The sequence below is a fragment of the Piliocolobus tephrosceles genome, chromosome 13 (genome assembly GCF_002776525.5).
Source record: "Piliocolobus tephrosceles isolate RC106 chromosome 13, ASM277652v3, whole genome shotgun sequence".
Lineage (NCBI taxonomy): Eukaryota > Metazoa > Chordata > Mammalia > Primates > Cercopithecidae > Piliocolobus > Piliocolobus tephrosceles.
In genome coordinates this window covers 60,615,769-60,636,876 of record NC_045446.1, presented here as the reverse complement: position 1 = coordinate 60,636,876, position 21,108 = coordinate 60,615,769, and the positions used below count along the sequence as shown (strand labels likewise).

The following is a 21,108-nucleotide window of genomic DNA, read 5'->3' as shown; positions in this document are numbered from 1 at the left end:
TTGTGACATGTGTTTTAGGCATAGGTCCAGGATTTTTGATGGGACAAGTCTTAGTCTCATTTAGTAAGCATTGGTTTCCGAAGAAGAGTGCTATACTTATCTTTGAAAATACTCTCTGTGGTTTTATGCCATTATCTCTTAAGTTCTCATTAGTGTAGTGAAAAAAAAATCATATAAAGCAACGGTTTCAGTGCAGGAATAGATTAATGTTATGTCATATAATATAATACTTAATCCTTACTTCAGTATCTACTTCTCTGTACCTATTTGAAATAAATCACGTGTGTTTCATCTCAGCAAAGGTTTTTTTTTTTTTCATATGCAGGTATGTATGTAGGCACCCGATGATGTGTATTTATCACTGGATAAGTGTGTGTGCTGGCTGATGACCCAGGGTTTTGGTGTAGCTCTTCTGTGTTCAGTAAAGATGATGGTAGAATGTTCTTTGGCAGGTACTATGGCTTAGAATTAATTATCTTGTATAAATGCTAGGTTCAGTTCTCAGAGAATCTTATTCTAAGACATAAGACATGTATTTGCATGGAAAACAACTTTAAAGAGGCAGGGACTGTTTTAATTGACTAATAGTCCACACACTGTGACAGTTAGGATATCACTTTAGTTTAGACATCTTTATCTGTAACTCAGTGCTGTTTCTGACATATTGGCCACTTAACGTGGCAGGAAGTATTCATGGTGTTTTTTCCTTTATTTTTTCTTTTGGATTTTTGTTTCTTGGTGGGTTTGGTTTTGCTTTTGTTTTTTCTCTGAAAGTGATCCATGACCTTAGTAGATTATGATGTCAGAAACTCTGGAAATCTGTCTTATTGGAGGGGAGCTCTACCTCCCCTAACCTATCAGATTAATAGTAATTATAATAATATTGGTGAAATTCTTTCAGCCTTCATAATCTTGTGTAAAGCTTATATATGCTCAAAGTGTGAGACGGCTAAAAGACCAGAAAGATACATGTTGACCCATGCAGCAAAGCTGCACATATTGCACTTGTTCTTTGGAAGTTAAAATAAAAGTTGAATAAAAAAGGAAAGAAAAAAATTTGTCAGCATATCAGTGTCTTCTAGTTATTCACATAATAATAAGTGACTTCTCTCAATCTAAGGGTGGGTGAGAAAGATTTTTATTGGTATGCAGGTACAGATTACAGAGACTGAGGTGAATCCAAATTAGGATCTCTTTAAGATAGGGGATCTGTGAGATGGGTAGATGGGTGTGTATAGATCTTTGACCATATCTGGGAATCTGGCTGGGTTCCACTTGTAGAGCCTGACCTTGAAGCATGTCTCAGAGACTGGTGTCTAAGTCCACTAAGGCTTAAACAAGTGAATCTTTTGAATCTGTTTTTGTTTTTTGTTTTGTTTTGAGATGGAGTCTTGTTCTGTCACCCAGGCTGGAGTGCAGTGGTGTGATCTCAGCTCACTGCAACTCTCCCCTTCTGAGTTCAAGCAATTCTCCTGCCTCAGCCTCCTGAGTAGCTGGGATTACAGGCACTTACCATCATGCCCGGCTAATTTTTGTGTTTTTGTAGAGATGGGGTTTCACCATGTTGGCCAGGTTGGTCTTGAACTCTTGACCTCAGGTGATCTGCCTGCCTTGACCTTCCAAAGTGGTGGGATTATAGGCGTGAGCCACCGCTCCTAGCCTCTAAACAAGTGAATCTTAATTGCTTCTCCTCAGACTAAGGAATATCTAGGATCCCTCTTGTTTTCAAACAACTTCCCCCTTTATCCAGAAACCAAGGCAGTGATCTAAAAGTCACATATAAACCCTTATTTCCTCTTATGCTTTTGAGGCAATATCTTTTAAGAGTTTATTGATTTCTCCTTCTCCATAACTGTCTTATTCCTCAAATTTCCTATATCGTTGCTTCTGACATTGATTAAATCCGCACTGATAAAACTGTTTCTTTATACCAGCAATTTCAAGTGTTTTCAAGCATTCATTCCCATGTATTTTCAAACATTTGTTCAACAACTATCTGTTTAATAAATGTCATAATTTTTAAAGTACTGGGCATTTAAGTTAAATAAGTCAGAGAATAAAGTTTTCCTCTGATTATAATCTAGGTAGAACATACATAAAATTAATAAGTTAAACAGCAAAATAATTCCAGATATTATCTACTAAGAAGAAAATTAAGGAGAAAGTATTCCAACAGAGGCAAAATGACAACAAGGAATCTGCCGTGGGAAGGCATTGCCAAATAAAGTTTAGAAGCTGAAATAGTAAATTCAAAGCTCTGAAGCAGAAGAAAACAAACTCCTGCTGTGCCAGAGAGATAGATAAAGAACCAGTGCCATTGGTATGTAAATAGTAAAGTGGAGAATAGCAGATGGTGTTTTTTCAGGGAAGCATAAACCTAATGACAAAAACTTGTCTTCAGTGGTAGGGAGTGAGAAGGCATTATAGAATTTTAACTCTGGTAATGACATAGTCTCTAAGCAATCTGTACAATTGGCTGGATTACTATTCTAAGCATGACCTGTTTATCACAACTGTTTTGCTTAAAAAGCCCTTATTGCCTGCGGACAACAATTAGTTATTCTTACAACTATTAAAAATCTTGTCATGTAGATGTGTGTGTGTGTGTGTGTGTGTATTCATTATGAATTTGCTTTAAATTAAGTTATATTGAATTGGCGATATCTAAATCTAGATATAGCTCCCTAAGGGGTAAAGAGTGTATCCACTGCCCACCCCCAACATCACCATCCTTGACTCCTTGATATCAAAGGGCAGTATAGTTTTGGGGGACAAGAAAAAGAGAGAGAAAAAAGAGATTGATTAAAAATGCATATTACTGACAAATTAGAGGATAATGACAGATGGGAGGCAGCAGAACTAGATTGCAGCTCCCACTTGGATGCACAGAGCAGCATGTGAAGTCTCACACCATGAACTTTTGTTGCAGAACCACATGCAGAAACAAACCAGGAAAGTTGTGAGAACCCACAGATCCTCCGAAAGAAGCAGATTGCTCCTGCAAGACCTGGGAAACACCCCAAATATTGTAAGTGCCCAAACTGTGGAAGTGGGAATGGGGGACCATCCACTCCCAAACACACATCTTCACTGGGGAACTTGAAGGTCTAGAACTTGAAGGTCAGTTGACTCTGACCTTACCTGGAGCTGAGTCAATTTAGAGGGCCGAGCAAAATACATGGGTAGAGGAAGCAGCAGGAAAAGCCCTGTGGGCTTTCTGGGTCCCCTAGGAAGCCATTTCTGCCTTGCCTCACAGGGGTCCTTTGGGAGGGCTGCCAGAGGAACTGGGAAAAGATGACAGGAAAAAGGAAATCTCCACCTGGCCAGAACTCGGGGCTGGGCAGTGAGGGGTTGGTGGGGGGACATGAATTTGATGTGCAGACTCCACAGGCAGGGAAGTAGGACAGCCCTACTTGCTTTCACAGCTGGTAGCCTGGGACAAACTCTCAGCCTTGCTCACTGACTGCATGGAAACAGACTCGTGCTATTGTGGAGGAGGGTGTACACTGGAAGTGAGACCAACTTTTTGGGTTGGTTGGGAGCTGGGTGAGTCATGTGACTGCTTGCTTTCTCCCACTTTCCTGACGACCTGCATGACACAGCAGAGGCAGCCATAATCGTCCTAGGAGCATAAATCCATTGACCTGGAAACTACACCCCCATCCCCCACAGTAACCACAGAAAGACCTGCCCAAGGAGACTCTGAGCTCAGACATGACTAGTCCTGCCCCCACCTGATGGTCCTTCCTTATTCACCCTGGTAGCTGAAGACGAAGGGCATATATTTTTGGGAGTTCTAGGGCACCCCCGCCCCCGCAAACCACCACCACCTGACTGCCTCTACTGATGCTCTCTAGAAAGTGCCACCTCCTGGCAGGAGGCCAACCAGCACAAAAATAGTGCATTGAACAACCCAAAGTAAGGACCCTCACAGAGTCCATTTCATCCTCTGCCACCTCCATTGGAGCAGGTGGTTGTATCTATTGCTGAGAGGCCTATAGATGGTTCATGTCACAAGACTCTGTGCAGACAAACTCCAGTACCAGCCTGGAGTCGGGTAGACCTGATGGGTGGCTACATCCAGAAGAGAGATAACAATCACTACAGTTTGGCTCTCAGGAAACCACATCACTAGAAAAAGGGGGACTGTGCTACATCAAGGGAACACCTCATGGGACAAAAGAATCTGAACAACAGCCTTGAGGCCTAGACTTTCTCTCTGACAGAGCCTACCCAAATGAGAAGGAACCAGAAAACTAACTCTGGTAATATGGAAAACAAGGTTCTTTAACACCCCCCAAAAAATCACACTAGCTCACCAACAATGCATACAAACCAAGAAGAAATCCCTGATTTACCTGAAAAATAATTCAGAAGGTCAGTTATTAAGCTAATCAAGGAGGCGTCAAAGGAAGGTGAAGTCCAATTTTAAAAAAATCAAAAATATGCTACAAGAAATAAGCAGAGAAATCTTCAGTGAAAGAGATTGCATAAATAAAAAACAATCAAAACTTCAGGAAACAATGGATGAATGGATGCACTTATAGAAATGCAAAATGCTCTAGAAAGTCTCAGCAGTAGAATCAAGCAAGCAGAAGAAATTCAGAGCTTGAAGACAAGGTTTTTGAATTAATCCAGTCCAACAAAGACAAAGAAAAAAGAATAAGAAAATATGATCAAAGCCTCCAAGAAATCTGGGATTATGTTAAACAATCAAACCTAAGAATAATCAGCATTCCTGAGAAAGAAAAGAAATCTAAAAGTTTGGAAAACTTATCCGGGGAAATAATCAAGGAAAACGTCCCCCGCCTTGCTAGAGACCTAGACATACAAATACAAGAAGCTCAATAAACACCTGGGAAATTCATCGCAAAAAGATCATTGCCTAGGTACATTGTCATCAGAGTATCTAAAGTTAACTAAAGACAAAGACTAAAACATCAAAAGCAATGACAACAAAGGCCAAAATTGACATATAGGATCTAACTAAACTAAAGAGCTTCTGCACAGCAAAAGAAACTATCATCAGAGCGAACAGGCAACCTACAGAATGGGAGAAAATTTTTGCAATCTATCCATCTGACCAAGGGCCAATATCCAAAATCTACAAAGAACTTCAACAAATTTACAAGAAAAAAACTAACAACCCCATCAAAAAGTGGACAAAAGATATGAACAGATGCTTCTCTAAAGAAACCATTTGTGTGGCCAACAAACACATGAAAAAAAGCTCATCGTCACTGGTCATTAGAGAAATGCAAATCAAAACCACAATGAGATACCATCTTATGCCAGTTAGAATGACAATCATTAAAAAGTTAGAATGACAATCATTAAAAAGTCAGGAAACAATAGGTGCTGGAGAGGATGTGGAGGAATAGGAACACTTTTACACTGTTGATGGGTGTGTAAATTCGTTCAAACATTGTGGAAGACAGTGTGGTGATTCCTCAAGGATCTAGAACCAGAAATACTGTTTGACCCAGCAATCCCATTATTGGGTATATATCCAAAGAATTATAAATCATTCCGCTATAAAGACACATGCACATGTATGTTTATTGCAGCACTATTCACAATAGCAAATACTTGGAACCAACCCAAATGGCCAGCAATGATAGAATGGATAAAGAAAATGTGGAACATTATACAACACAGAATACTATACAGCCACAAAAAAGGATGAGTTCATGTCTTTGCAGGGACATGGATGAAGCTGGAGACCATCATTCTGAGCAAACTAACACAGGAACAGAAAAACCAAACACCTCATGTTCTCACTCATAAGTGGGAGTTGAACAGTGAGAACACATGGACACAGGGAGTGGAATATCACATACCAGGGCCTGTCGGGGGGTGGAGGACTAGGAGAGGGATAACATTAAAAGAAATACCTAAAGTAGATGACAGGTTGATGGGTGCAGCAAGCCACGATGGCACGTCTATACCTATGTAACAAACCTGCACATTCTGCACATGTATCCCAGGGCTTAAAGTATAATAATAACAACACAATTATTTGAACTGACTGACAATAGTGATTCAACCTATCAAAACCTCTAGGATACAGCAAAGGTGGTGCTAAAAGGAAAGTTCATAGCCCTAAATGTCGATGTCAGAGTCTGAAAGAGCACAAGCAGACAATATAAGGTCACACCTCAAGGAACTAGAGAAACAAAAACAAACAGAACCAAAACCCAGCAAAAGAAAGGGAATAACCAAGATAAGAGGAGAACTAAATGAAATTAAAACAACTACAAAAAAATACAAAAGCTACACTCAATAAAAAGCTGGTTCTTTGAAAAGATAAATAAAACTGATAGACCATTAGCAAGATTAACCAAGAAAAGAAGAGAGAAGTCCAAATAAGCGCAATTAAAAATGAAACAGGAGATACTACTACTGATACCACAGAAACACAAAAGATTATTCAAGGCTACTATGAACACCTTTACCTGCATGAACTAGAAAACCTAAAGGAGATGGATGAATTCCTGAAAACATACAGCACTCTAGCTTAAATCAGGAAGAATTAGATACCCTGAACAGACCAGTAATAAGCAGCAAGATTGAAATGACAATAAAAAGTTACCAACGACAAAAAAGTCCAGGACCAGAGAGATTCACAGCTAAATTCTACCAGACATTCAAAGAAGAATTGATACCAATCCTATTGACACTATTCTACAAGACAGAGAAAGAGAGAATCCTCCCTAAATCATTCTATGAAGCCAGTATCACCTTAATACCAAAACTGGGAAATAACATAACCAAAAACAAGAACAACAACAAAACACTGCAGACCAATATCCCTGATGAACATAGCTGCTAACATCCTTGACAAAATGCTAGCTAATAGCATCCGACAACATATCAAAACCCATGATCAAGTGTGTTTCATACAAAGGATGCAGGGATGGTTTAACATATGCAAGTCAATAAATGTGATACACAACAAAAACAAAATTGGAAACAAAAATCACATGATTATCTCAATAGCCACAGAAACTGCATTCAACAAAATTCAACATCCTTTTATGACTAAAACTCTCAGCAAAATTGGTTTACAAAGGACATACCTCAATGTAATAAAAGTCATCTGTGGTAAACACACAGCCAACATTATATTGAATGGGAAAAAAATTAAAAGCATTCCCTCTGAGAACTGGAATGAGATAAGGATGCCCACTCTCACCACATATTTTAACATACTTTAACATATTACTGTGTGATGTAACATATATTACACCACATACTTTAACATATTACTGGAAGAGCAATCAGTCAAGAGAAAGAAATAAAGTGCATCCAAACTGTTAAAGAGGAAGTCAAACTGTCACTGTTTGCTTGTGATATGATTGTGTATCTAGAAAACTCTAAAGACTCTTCCAAAACCTCCTAGAACTGATAAAAGAATTCAGCAAAGTTTTTGGATACAAAATTAATGTACACCAATCAGTTGCTCTCTTTCATACCAGTAATGACCAAGCTAATAATAAAATCAAGAACTCAACCCCTTTTACAATAGCTGCAAATAAAATAAATAAATAAATAAACAAACTGAGGAATGTATACCTAACCAAGGAGGTGACAGACATCTACAAAGAAAACTACAAAACACTGCTGAAAGTAATCATATAAGACACAAACAAATGGCATTCTCATAGACAGGTAGAATCAATGTTGTGAAAATGACCATAATGCCAAAAGCAACCTACGAATTCATTGCAATTCCCATCAAAATACCACCATTATTCTTCACAAAACTAGAAAAAACAATCCTAAAATTCTTATGGAACCAAAAAAGAGCCCACATAAACAAAGCAAGACTAAACAAAAAGAACAAATCTGAAGGCATTACATTACCTCATTTCAAACTATACAATAAGGTCATAGTCACCAAAACAGCATGATGCTGGTATACAAATAGGCACATAGACCAATGGAACAGAATAGACAACCCGGAAATAAACTCAAATACTTACCACCAACTGATCTTTGGCAAAGCAAACTAAAACATAAAGTGGGGAAAGGGTACCCTATTCAACAAATGGTGCGGGGATAGCTAGCAAGCTCCATGTAGGAGAATGAAACTGGATCTTCGTCTCTCACCTTATACAAAAATCAACTCAAGGTGGATCAAGGACTTAAATCTAAGCCCAGAAACTATAAAAATTCTAGAAGATAACATCAGAAAAACCCTTCTACACATTGGCTTAGGCAAAGATTCCGTGACCAAGAACACAAATGCAAATACATAAAAACAAAGATAAATATCTGGAACTGAATTAAACAAAAGAGCTTTTGCATGGCAAAAGGAAGAGTCTGCAGAATAAACAGACAACCCACAGAGTGGGAGAAAATCTTCACAATCTATATGTCTGACAAAAGAATAATATCCAGGCTCTAAAATGAACATAAATAAATAATCAAGAAAATAACAAACAATCCCATTTAAAAAGTAGGCTTAAGGACATGAATAGACAATTCTCAGAAAAAGATATACGAATGACCAACAAACATGAAAAAATTCTCAACATGACTAATGATCAGGGAAATGCAAATCAAAACCACAATGCAATACCACCTAACACTGTAAGCATGGCCATAATAAAAAAAAAAAAAATTTTAAATTGATGCTAGTGTGGATGTGGTGAACAGAGAACACTTCTATACTGCTGATGGGAATGTAAACTAGTACAACCACTATGGAAAACAGTGCAGAGATTCCTTAAAGAACTGAAAGTAGATCTACCATTTAATCCAGCAATCCCACTATTGGGTATCTACACATAGGAAAAGAAGTTGTTATATGAAAAAGATACTTGCACACACATGTTTACAGCAGCACAATGTGCAATTGCTAAAATGTGGAACCAACCCAAATGCCCATCAATCAATTAGTGGATAAAAAAACTGTGTATATATGTGACATATATATGTGTGGGGTGTGTGTGTGTATATATATACTTATATATATACATGGTGTGTATATGTATATATATGTGATATAGAAACTGTGGTATATATATATAGTGTGTATATATATAGTATATATATGTGGGCTGTGTGTATATATGCCATATATATATGATGAGTATATATATGATTCCATCATACATATGATGGGATATATATGATGGGATATATATATATATGATGGAATACTACTCAGCCATAAAAATGAGTGAATTAAAAGCATTTGCAGCAACCTGGATGAGATTGGAGACCGTTATTCTAAGTGAAGTAATTCAGGAATGGAAAACCAAAAATTGTATGTTCTCATTCATAAATGGGAGCTAGAGCTAGGCAATGAGAATGTAAAGGTATAAGGATGACACAAGGGAAAGCGGGTGAAGGGAATGAGAAATAAAAGACTGCAAATTGGGTGCAGGGTATACTGCTTGGGTGATGGGTGCACCAAAATCTCACAAAACACCACTTAATAACTTATGCATGTAACAAATCACTACCTGTTTCCCCAATAACCTACGGAAATAAAAATGTTTTTAAAAATGCATGTTGCTTGTATGTTTTTATTTTATTTTTTGCTCTTGAGTTGCTTGAGTTCTTTTCATTTCTGGATATCAGATCCTTGTCAGATGAGTAGTTTGCAAATATTTTTTCCTATTCGACAGGTTGTCTCTTCACTGCAGTGATTGTTTTCTTTGTTGTGCAAAAGCTTTTTAATATATATCCGTTTTGTCTACTTTTGCTTTTGTTGCCTGTGTTTTTGGAGTTCCAGGTATAAAATATTTGCCTGTACCTGGGCAAAGATTAGTTCTGAGTAGACATTTTTCAAAAGAAGACATGCACATGGCCAACAGGTATATGAAAAAAATGCTCAGCATCCCAGTCATTAGGGAAATACAAATCAAAACTACAATGAGATATCTACTTACCCTAGTTAAAATAGTTATTAACAAAAAGACAAAAAATAACAGATCCTTGTGAGGATATGGAGAAAAGGGAACTCTCTTACACGCTGTTGGTGGGAATGTAAAATAGTACAGCCGTTACGGAAAACAGTATGAAGATTTCTCAATAAACTAAAAATAGTACTACATACAATCCAGCAATTTCACTAGTGGATATTTATCCAAAAGAAAGGAAATTAGTATATCCAATGGACACATTACACTAATGTTTATTAAAGAACTATTCACAATAGTTAAGGTTTGGGATCAACTTAAGTGTCTATCAACAGACGAATGGATAAAAAAAATTGACATCTTTGCACAGCACTATTTTGCCATGAAAAAGAATGAAATCTTGTCATTTGTAGCAACATGGATGGAACTAGAGGTCATTATGTTAATTGAAAGTTCTGAAGCAGAACAAAAACAAACTCTTGGTATGCCAAAGAGATAGATAATAAAATAAGTCAGACACAGAAAGTCAAATATTACATGTTTTTATTCATCTGTGGGAGCTAAAAAAGTGGGTGTCATGGTGGTAGAGAGTAGAATGATAGTTATCAGAGGCTGGAAAAAGTGTGAGTGTGTATGGAAGGGGATTTAAGAGATGTTGGTTAATAGGTACAAACACAGTTAGATAGAAGGATTAAGCCATAATGTTTGATATTTGAGTACAGTGACTATAGTTAATTACTATTTATTATATATTTCAAAATGGCTAGAAATGAGGACTTGAAATTTTCTCAACACATAGAAATGATAAATGCTCAAAGCAATGGATATCCTAAATATCTAGACTTAATCATTACATGTTCTATGCATGTAAGTATCACATGTACCCCATAAATATACAGAAATATTATATATCAAAAAATGCACATTGCTCTCATTTGTGGACTGACTGACTAGGTGAAAATATTTAGTGTGATGAATAATCCCTGTTTTACTCTGTATATGGGCATATTGAAAGGTTACAAGGCTCAGAGAGACCAGTGTTATTGATAGCCTGCAACTACAATACTTGTTTGTCTCTCTTCCATATTCTGGATATATACAGCCAAATTCAAAAGTAATTCTCAGGAAAAAGTCTGATCAATGTGGGGGAGGCAATAAAATTACTAATAAAGTTATATTTGCCAAAATATGGCACTCTAACTTGGAAAATGCAAAGGTCCCTTGATATGAAAGACACAAGACCTGAAGGTCAAAACTCCCTGAGCAATCTAGTACTTCCTCGAAAGTAAATCAGTTAATATCCCTCTACCCTTCATACATGAGAGTCCCCAGGTCAGTGCCTGGTTTCCTCCTGTTATCTTCATCAGCCTAGGAGCTTTCAGTCATTTATCGCTTCCTTCTTCCTTCTCATCCCCCACCGTCAATCGAATACTATGTCTTTCTCACTCCACCTTTGTCCATCCTTCAAATTCCACAGACTCACTGCTCATCTTGGGTTTGAACTATTGTCTCTGTCCCCTTGAATCATCATCTATATTTTATTTTATCTGCAAACTTGAATCCATTTTGTGCACATAAGCAGATTACTTTTTCCCAAAATCTTATTTCCTGAGTCACTTAATATCCTAATGCTTATTGTTTAGTATTGCAATAGCATAGTAAAAGCTTGTATTTTTGTAGCCAGGCCCTGTACTATCTGGTCTTTCCTAGTCCTCCCTACCTATGTCTTACTCTCCCTTCTACTTCCAGAGAGCCAGTTTCATGCAAGTCACAAAGTCCTAGCTAGCTGGTTTTGGAATTTAAGCCTTTATCAGTATTCTATCTCTTACAGAAAGTCTTCATCACACCCTACAAAAATGTTCCCACTTAGATCCTAACTCTAACTTTATTTTAGTGCATGTTGCATTCTATCAGAAGATAATGCACAATGATATCATGTGTCTTAGCCTCGGCTAACCCATGAAATAATGGAATCCTTCAGGATAGAGCAGGATCTTGTTGATACACACTCAATTCATCTTCTTATCTCCAAATCAATTTCATAAAACATGTGACAAGTTAGTTACTTCAAAATGTAAATAAGAGTTAATTAAAATAGTAATTCTAGCCTATATCTTGCCTATCTACAAAGTTTTGTTTTGTTTTGTTTTTGTTCTTAATGAAAAGTGACATGTACCACAAATCTGCTTTCTCGGGTACCACAAACACCTCCTTCTTTCCCTTGTGCAGTAAAAACTGCCTAGGAGTCTCTGTCCACTTAACTAACCATTTTCCCACCCTTATATAGATTTTACTCCATCATATCATCCTCCTTGGAATCCTGGAATTCTCCCATAACATCTGCATTAATTTTACAAGCCCCCATACATTTCTTAAGGAAGCTCTTGGTTCTTCCTATGTTTCTCTCCATCCCTTAGGCCATGAACACTTTTTCCTTTAACACAAGAGTAAAAGATGGAGAATATAAAATTGCAATTTTTGATTACTGAAGAAAATGTGCTTTATTAAACAGAATACTTTCTCTCAAGGCCAAGCCCAGTCCCCACGTGCAGAAGGAGGGTGTCAGGGTCATAGGAACACTGGCAAACTGGAAGAGAACTCAGTGGTACTTATGGGCCAGGGCAATGGCGACAGCAGACACCAGCTTCTGCCAGGCAGCCTGCACTTCAGGGGTGAACTCCTTGCCAAAGTGAGTAGCCAGAATAATCACCATCACGTTACCCAGGAGCTGTTAGGCAAAAGACAAAATAACACATAGGCATGTTGAGTAGAAGTTTCCGAAAACAACTTGCTGAAAAAACAAACAAACAAACAAAAACGGCTTTATACCTACATTCCTTGACAACCCTGACCTCAAACTGTTCCAAGGTTTGTGCCTACCCAGAAAATTCAGATGAGCTTCGGTTCAATTTTATTTTATGAGCCCTACATTCAACATTCCACCTACCTGCATCCTCACCCTCTCTTCCCATTTTACCAGTATTATTGGGCTCACTCTCTCCCTATTTTTCCTTAAGCAGTTGTCTAATTTCTGTAAATGTAGAATGGGAGTGCGGCAAGAGTTCTCAGCGGGAATTTAAAATCCCTAATAAATTCAGAAACAAGCCTTCACTTGGTTACAATACTGATGGGAAATTTAGTATCTTTTAGAAAATGTGTCTTATTTTTCTTTGAGAAAATCTTTTTTTTTTTTTTGCAAAAATCTCTTTCTAAACCTCAGTTATCATGACCCACATAAAATAAGGCATTTCTATTTCCTTGAAATGGACTTTCATCTACCAAAAGCCAAATTTCATTCTTCTTTCACAAGTCTACAATTCTATAATACAATTCTCCGGGATAACCACATCAAGTTCTGGCAAGATTTCCTGAAAAGTTGAGCCAATTCAGGCTGTTAGTAGTCCTTTACTGTCACTAGTTCTGAATCAGGTTAGTCTTGGTTATGCTCACTAGAAGTCTGCTGTTCTAACATCAAACTCGACCCATGATTTCTGAGATCTTTGTTGATCTTTCCAATAAGATCATAAGCTTCAGTTAATGTCAAACTATAAAGCCAAAAAATCATATCACCCACACCTGAACTCACCTTGAAGTTCTCAGGATCCACATGCAGCTTGTCACAGTGCAGCTCACTCAGCTTAGCAAAGGCGGTCTTGAGGTTGTCCATGTTTTTAATGGCTTCTCCAAAGGAAGTCAGCACCTTCTTGCCATGGGCCTTGACCTTGGGGTTGCCCAGGATGGCAGAGGGAGATGACAGGTTTCCAAAGCTGTCAAAAAATCTCTGGGTCCAGGGGTAAACAACGAGGAGCCTATGAAATGACACCATATCAGATACAAAATTAGAGATGCAAAAAATCTTGAGGACTTTCCCAATCAACTTGCCAGGATAATATTCACCCTTCATTCCCATGCATTAAGAACCAGTGCTTACCTGCCCAAGGCTTCACCTCCAGCCTCTTCCACATTCATCTTGCTCCACAGGCTAGTGACGGCAGCCTTCTCCTCAGCAGTAAAATGCACCATGATGCCAGGCCTGAGAGCTTGCTGGTGATTGCAGCTGTGTCAGAAGCAGATATGTGCTGCTGCCTCTCTGTGTGGCCTTTTATTCTTTACTGCCGAAGTTCTGGCCCCCTGTTCTCCATGGTACTTAAAAGTAATTGGTCAAGGCTGACCTGTGTCCCTCAGGGGTGGAGTCAGGTCCGGAGAGGGTCAGTAGTGACGGATGGACAGCAAGTTTGTGATAATGTGTGCTGGATCCTGAGGCCCTTTTTTGTTGGCTCCTCACCTATCTGCAACACAAATTTCCATTTGTCCCCTTTTTTACCTTCTTCATCGTCTTCCAAAATGATATCCATCTCTCCCATTCTCCTTTTCCAAGAAAGCCTCATATAAAGGAGCAAATCTCAAAATAGGAAAAAAAAGTTTCAGCCAAAGCACATTCAATATTTGCCTTAAAGGTGGTGACAGTGACAAAAACAGGGCCAAGAAGAAGAAAATAAAGCTGTTAAAACAGAATCTCACCCAGTTCTAGCTCTCTTAGGGAGTGCATTGTAAACAAAACTTCTGCACCTTAGTTCCTCTAGGGACACAAAAACCATACATAGTTCCTTCCAGAAACTGAACAGAATAGCAAGTAGTCTACAGTGGGACTAAAACCTTAATCCCAAAGTACAATACCTTGGGGTGATTCCCTAGAGAGGACAGACAGAAAAGATTACATCCAATGCTTCCAGGGAATCCTTTCTCTTCATTTCTCTATGACCACAGGGGACATTGCCTACTTTGTGAGTGTGGCCTGGGGCTCTCTTCTTGCTTGCCTGTCTGTCCTGCTTATACTTCTCACTGGGAAGGGAGCTGAGAAGCCTAAACTCCTAAAATCATTTAAAACCAAAATTTGTCATCAGGGAAAAAAGTAAATCAATACATTAATTAGGCTAGGAGTCAGGGTATATTATTCCTCTGGTGTCTTTTTTTTTTTTTTTTTAATGTCCCCATTGTGATGACTTACTAGCTCTTTACCTGGTAGAGCTGAAACTGGAAGTTGAGATTTACAGTGTATTCAATTTGATCCATGTGCCTGAAGAATATTGCCTATGCTATATCACTTAATCTGCCTTTATAATACCATTGTCATTATCCTCATATTTTATAATCAAGGAATAAAGTCACAGAAGTTATTTAACTATCAATGTGACAGAAGTAATGATTGGGGGAATAATAGAAACAGAGTTCCACAAATTCCAGCATTGTTAATTCTAGAAAAGTCCCTTACATCACCATAATCTCATTGCCCCAGCCCAGTTCCTCCTTCTGGCTTGTTCTCCATCCATTTCTTTTCTTTCTTTCTTTTTTTTTTTTTTTGAGACGGAGTCTCACTCTGTTGCCAGACTGGAGTGCAATGGCACGATCTCAGCTCACTGCAACCTCTGCCTCCTGGGTTCAAACGATTCTCCTGCCTCAGCCTCCCGAGTAGCTGGGACTACAGGTGTGTACCACCACACCCAGCTAATTTTTGTATTTTCAGTAGAGATGGGATTTCACCATGTTGGCCAGGATGGTCTTGATCTCTTGACCTCGTGATCCACCCACCTCTGCCTCCCTCTCCATGCATTTCTGTCATTTCTTTCGCCTGTGACTCCCCTTGCCCTGCCAGATCTGGGAATTTCTCTTCCTACAGTTTCCTGCATCTTCAGGCCCTAGAGGTTCTTGGTCTTCTTTACTTAGCAGTATGGCTTCTGTCTCCCAAGTCAAGTGCCTTTGGGGATTCTATATTCCAAGTTTACTAAGAGTGTTTCTCTCTTCTATAACCTGACCATGTTATTTATTATATTTTCTTATGTTTGTGATTTAAAAAAAAAAACACTTGTGGCAATTAAGAATGTCTCCTTTGCTTTTCTCCCATGATTGCAGAAGTCTTTACCTGACTTAATGACTGCCCAGATTGTTATTATTCCAGGCCACTGAATTTCTACTCCATTTCCTTTTAGCTGTTAAACAAGGGTATCTTTCTGGGCATATATTCTAACCATTGGCTAACACAGACATAGCCAGGAATTCCTAAACTTGTTTTGTGTCACAGGCTAGTTTGGCAGACTGTAAGTGCTTAAAAAATATGTTTTATTGCATAAAATAATATACATTGGATTGTTAAGTTTAATTATACTGAAATACCATTATCAAACATCCAAACTTCACATTCGTGGTATAGTATTTATTATATTTGCTTCTTTATGAAAGCATTAGATCTAGGATTGGGTCTACAGCTACCTTAAGATCCAAGTAGTGATGCAGATGAATGTTAATTAAAAATACCTGCAATGGGCCGGGCACAGTGGCTCACACCTATAATTCCAGCACTTTGGGAGGCCAAGGAGGGCAGACCACCTGAGGTCAGGAGTTCGAGACCAGCCTGGCCAACATGGTGAAAGCCCGTCTCTACTAAAAATACAAAAATTAGATGGGCATGGTGGCGGGCGCCTGTAATCCCAGCTACTTGGGAAGCTGAGGCAGGAGAATCTCTCAAACACAGGAAGGGGAGGTTGCAGTAAGCCAAAATCGTGCCACTGCGCTCCAGCCTGGGCAGTAAAAGCGAAACTCCATCTTAAACAAAAACAAAAATATCTGCAATGACTGTGGTGTAGTATGAAAATATCTGTGGTTTCTCTTTATAACTATGTAATAGGTACTGATGATATCACTCTAGTTTGTTCTTTGCATTCAAAGTAGAAGAAAATGCTAAATTTCAGTTACATGTATGTAAAAATACAGATTTTTTTTCTATAAACTTCACCAGTCCCCTAGGGTTCTGTGGACCCCAGATTAAGACTTCCTGGGACAAAATATATAGCCTAGGAAGACAGGATTCTAGGTTTGGAGAGAACATATTTGATCACTCAAGTAAAAGAACAATGAATAGACAAAAAGTTAGCTCAGCTGCTTGTAGCTTGAACCAAGCTGAGCTTGGCTACTCAGAGAAGAACAGTCCTTGAGATAACACAATTTTTTTAACCAATTAAGATACAGATCTGGGTTTTCAGGGGGAATTTGCTACAGATCCACAGTATGAAGGCAGTGGCCCTTCCTTAGAACTTGAATGTGAGGGTCAGACATTGCCAAAGTCCAAGGAATAAGGACTAGGTCTCTCAAGGTCAAGAGTTTGGAGAACAGGTTTCTCCCTAAAACAAACCCTAAGGGTAATCCCATCATTCTTCCCATTCAGAGTGTGGACACCAGTCTTCTCTTAGATTCAGAGTATGGGGTTGATCCTCTCCTGCTCCCTCAGAGCCAGTTGCAGGGCCTACATTTTCTTTTCTTACAGGTTCCAGACCTGGCTTGCATCCAGGGATCTGGCCCATTCCATGCTTCCTCATGGCTAAAGGTGGTAGGGAGGAGCTTCAAGAAAGGTTATAGCATTGAAAGGCCAGGTTTGTGTCTCAGTAACAAGGCTTATAAATCCTGACTCAGAAGTCAGGTAGGCTGCAGGCAGTCTCATTATTGCTTCGATGCTTGTTGGTTCAACATAAATTGCTTTACCTGCTCATTTTTAAGCATTTTATTTGTTTATCATATGAGATACCATCAAAAATGGATTATTGCCTTTCTTTCCTATATTAAAAGCCCAAAGTTTAGAGGGATAAGTGTTATGGCCATCCAGGATAGATCAGAAAGATTAGATAGTCAGAAAAAGTAATCAGTAAGAATATTCATTTATTGCCTATATAATTAAAATTAGTAAAATAAAATCTATGTATGTCTTAAGACATTTAAGTATAAAGGGCTTTTAGAAAGAAACACCCAAATGTAATGAAGATTAATTCCTGCTTCTTTGGGTTTGCTTTAGCATTTGTAATTTCATAAGTTCTATGCAGGATTCTGAAAACTGTAAGATGCCTAATTTAAACAAGGAAATATCCAATATTTTCTCTCTCTCTCTCTTTTTTTTTTTTTGAGATGGAGTCTTGCTCTGTCACCCAGGCTGGAGTGCAGTGGCGGGATCTCAGCTCACTGCAAGCTCTACCTCCTGGGTTTACGCCATTCTCCTGCCTCAGCCTCCTGAGCAGCTGGGACTACAGGCGCCCGCCACATCATCCGGTTAGTTTTTTGTATTTTATAGTAGAGACGGGGTTTCACCGGGTTAGCCAGAATGGTCTCGGTCTCCTGACCTCGTGATCCTCCCGTCTCGGCCTCCCAAAGTGTTGGGATCACAGGCTTGAGCCACCGCGCCTGGCCACATCCAGTATTTTCTTAAATCTTTCTGGCTAATTACGACATGTATTTAACCTAAAGAGTCAAACATTGTACTGTTCTTAGATGCTATTAGTATGAAAAATTATATAAATTAGATTATTGTTAGGTAAAGTAGGCCCTTCACTTTACTGAATGTTTTCCATGATATTATCTAAGAAACAAATACTTTAATGAATATTCTTTACCACAAATAACTTACTTTATTTTTAATTTTAAAATAGGAAAATTGTTAACAAGGCTTGTAAACCACTGATGGGAAAAGGGCTGCTTAGGATTCTAAATTAACCAGATTTGAAATTATTCTGCTTCCATTATGTATCTGAATTTATATTCTCAGAACAGAAATAGATGTAAGCAAATGATTCTCCTAGATTTTGTATTAGATTTTGCATTAGCCAGGAATGACTTAGATATCACAAGTCATAAATTCTGTGGCTGCCTTGCAGGAAGCCTGTGGCTATTTTCTAGCGTCATTGTAAAGAATGAGAGAATAGACCATAACAAGTGTGCAAACTGTTGCTTTCTTTTTTTTTTTACTTTTATTTTAAGTTCAGGGGTACATGTACAGGATGTGCAGGTTTGTTACATAGATAAATGAGTGTCAAGGGGGTTTGTTGTATAGATGATCTCATCACTCAGGTATTAAGCTTAGTATCCATTAGTCATTTTTCCTGATCCTCTCCTTCTCTCACCCTCCACCCTTTGATAGGCCCCAGTGTGCATTGTTTCCCTCTATGTGTCCATGTGTTCTCGTCATTTAGCTACTATCTGTTGTTTTCATGGTGTGCGTCTGCCTTGTTTCTCATAAAGTTTGCAGGTGAGTTTGAGCCAGGGCTGTGGCTCATTCTCAAGAGTGATCTCTCTTTCTGGCAACTTGGAGCACAGATATCCTATTGGGTGTCGGACCTCGGGAGCCACTGTGCCTAAAGTAGAAACAGAGATACTTGTGAATGTTAATTAAGCAGGCGGGATCGTTAATGGGAAAAAGGAGTAGAACGCCAGAATCAGCCCAGTTATCACCACACTTTCCTACATCATGGGCCTTGAAGGTTAAAACTTGAGTCTGTCAACTTAGAAAACTCATAAATATCCCATTTTCCTCTGAAATGTAGCTTTACTTTCCTGGTTTCTTTGACCTTTTGAGACCTTGAGTAAATAAAGTTGTCTTCATTTATTTTCATGATTAAAATTCTAAAAAATTTTGGGGGTTTTTTAATTAAATTGCATTGCCTGATGTATTCTATGAACTAAGAACATAGAAATAAAACAATACTCTAAAGTAGTTCAGAATGTGCTTTCAAATTATATAAAGAGTTAATTCAAATGAGACTATTTTAAGTGCAGGGCTTTGAATCCTATGTCTAGAAATTTTGAAAAACATCTGATTATATGCTAAGATTCCACCTCTAGCGCAGGAACTGAGAAGGCCTTGACTTGGTGATCTTTTTTAAATTCTGAAACAACAGCAACATAAAGCTAATGACTTTTTCTTGCCTACGCATGCTATCTTCAGTACTTCGATTATTTAGTACTGAAACTATAACATAGTATGTTTCCTGAATAAAAAAACAATGTGTATTTCTCTGGGAAAGGTTAAAACTGAGGATTGGCAAGTGAGCAAGGCTTAAATGGAAGAAGCAATGATTTCGTTAGACCGCTTTCATTAACAAGATCACCCATCATGAGGAATTATGGGAAACCAGGCCCCTTTGTTTTGTGTTACTAAGGGTGAGGATGCTTAATAATTTTTCCCTCCTCCAGGCTTCTTTTAGCCATCGATAATTCTAGCCCCACAGGAGTTTGTTCTGAAAGTAAATTCCTGCAACCCTGAGCTTATTGAGGCTGAGGCGTCTGTGAAGGAAACAAACATCTCCTCTAAACCACTATGCTGCGAGAGCTCTTTCCTATACTCAAGCCTCATTCAGACCCCAGTGTCACCAGTCTCTTCATGTACCTATTGTTTTTTCTTCTTCGTGCTTGTTTGGTCATGTTTTGTGGGAGGTTAGGGGCTTATTTTATTTATTTATTTATTTATTTAATCAACAGAGATGGGCAAACTCTTTTTTTTTCTTAAGACTTGGGATGGTGATAACTGGGCAGCGTCAGAAACTGTGTGGATATAGATAAGAGCTCAGGACTATGCTGAGCTGCAGTGAGGGAGGGAACTAGCTAAAGGCAGTGAGAGTTAGAATGCTCCTGCTGTTGCCTTCTCAGTCCCCATGCTTAGTTTCTACACAAGTAGATAAATGGAAAAAGGTGTAAGTTAGTGTTTGAGAGTCCTGCATGATTAGTTGCTCAGAAATGCCTGACAAATATGTCATGTGTCTGTATGTGTGTATGTATGTATGTGTGTATATATGTGTGTGTGTGTTGTGTTTACAAATATGTGGCTATCATCAAAATGTGAGGGCTAAAGTGATCAGATAACTTGCAAGTCCTAGGATGCCAGGAAAACAAATTACATTTCAAAAATCTAACTGAGACTTTAAAAAAAAAAAAAAGTGATCCATGGACACAGGGAGGGAACATCACACACTGGGGCCTATTGGGAGGTGGGGGGCTAGGGGAAGGACAATATTAGGAGAAATACCTAATGTAGGTGACAGGTTGATGGGTGCAGAAAACCACCATGGCACGTGTATACCTATGTAACAAAACTGTATGTTCTGCACATGTACCCCAGAACTTAAAGTATAAAAAAAAACAGTGATCATAAAAGAGGCTCAAATTTAGCTATAAGAGATGGAATGACTCCCAGAATTCTTAACTATAATCTTATAGGATATTCTCATGTATAAATAGAGTATGTTTATCATTAGAGATTTGGCCAGCCAGGAAAGCACAGAAAAAAAGAAAAAAGAAAGAAAGAAAAGGAGCTCTGTTGCTCTACAGTGCGGAGATGTTTTGAACCTTACATAACACTGATGTCCAGGCCAACGCCATCCTCCCTATGAAGATGGATGAATAAGCCATATCTGACACCTATGAA

At 38.5% G+C, this 21,108-nt stretch overlaps 1 protein-coding gene and 1 long non-coding RNA gene across 2 annotated transcripts in view; one reads left to right on the top strand and one right to left on the bottom strand.

The window, feature by feature from the left end:
• Positions 1 to 14,161, bottom strand: part of LOC111540932 (hemoglobin subunit epsilon) — a 14,662-nt gene extending 501 nt beyond the window's left edge. Inside the window, exons 1-2 of the mRNA XM_026447482.1 lie at positions 13,804 to 14,161; positions 13,459 to 13,681 (exon numbers count right to left, since the gene is read on the bottom strand). Of these exons, the coding sequence (XP_026303267.1) occupies positions 13,459 to 13,681; positions 13,804 to 13,895 (315 nt within the window). The 5' untranslated portion in view covers positions 13,896 to 14,161. The remainder of the gene's footprint in view (positions 1 to 13,458; positions 13,682 to 13,803) is intronic.
• The window catches only part of LOC111540935, a 112,742-nt gene that overhangs the window by 22,022 nt on the left and 69,612 nt on the right, over positions 1 to 21,108 (top strand). The window contains exon 3 of the long non-coding RNA XR_002731120.2: positions 2,930 to 3,028. This is a non-coding gene — a long non-coding RNA (uncharacterized LOC111540935). The remainder of the gene's footprint in view (positions 1 to 2,929; positions 3,029 to 21,108) is intronic.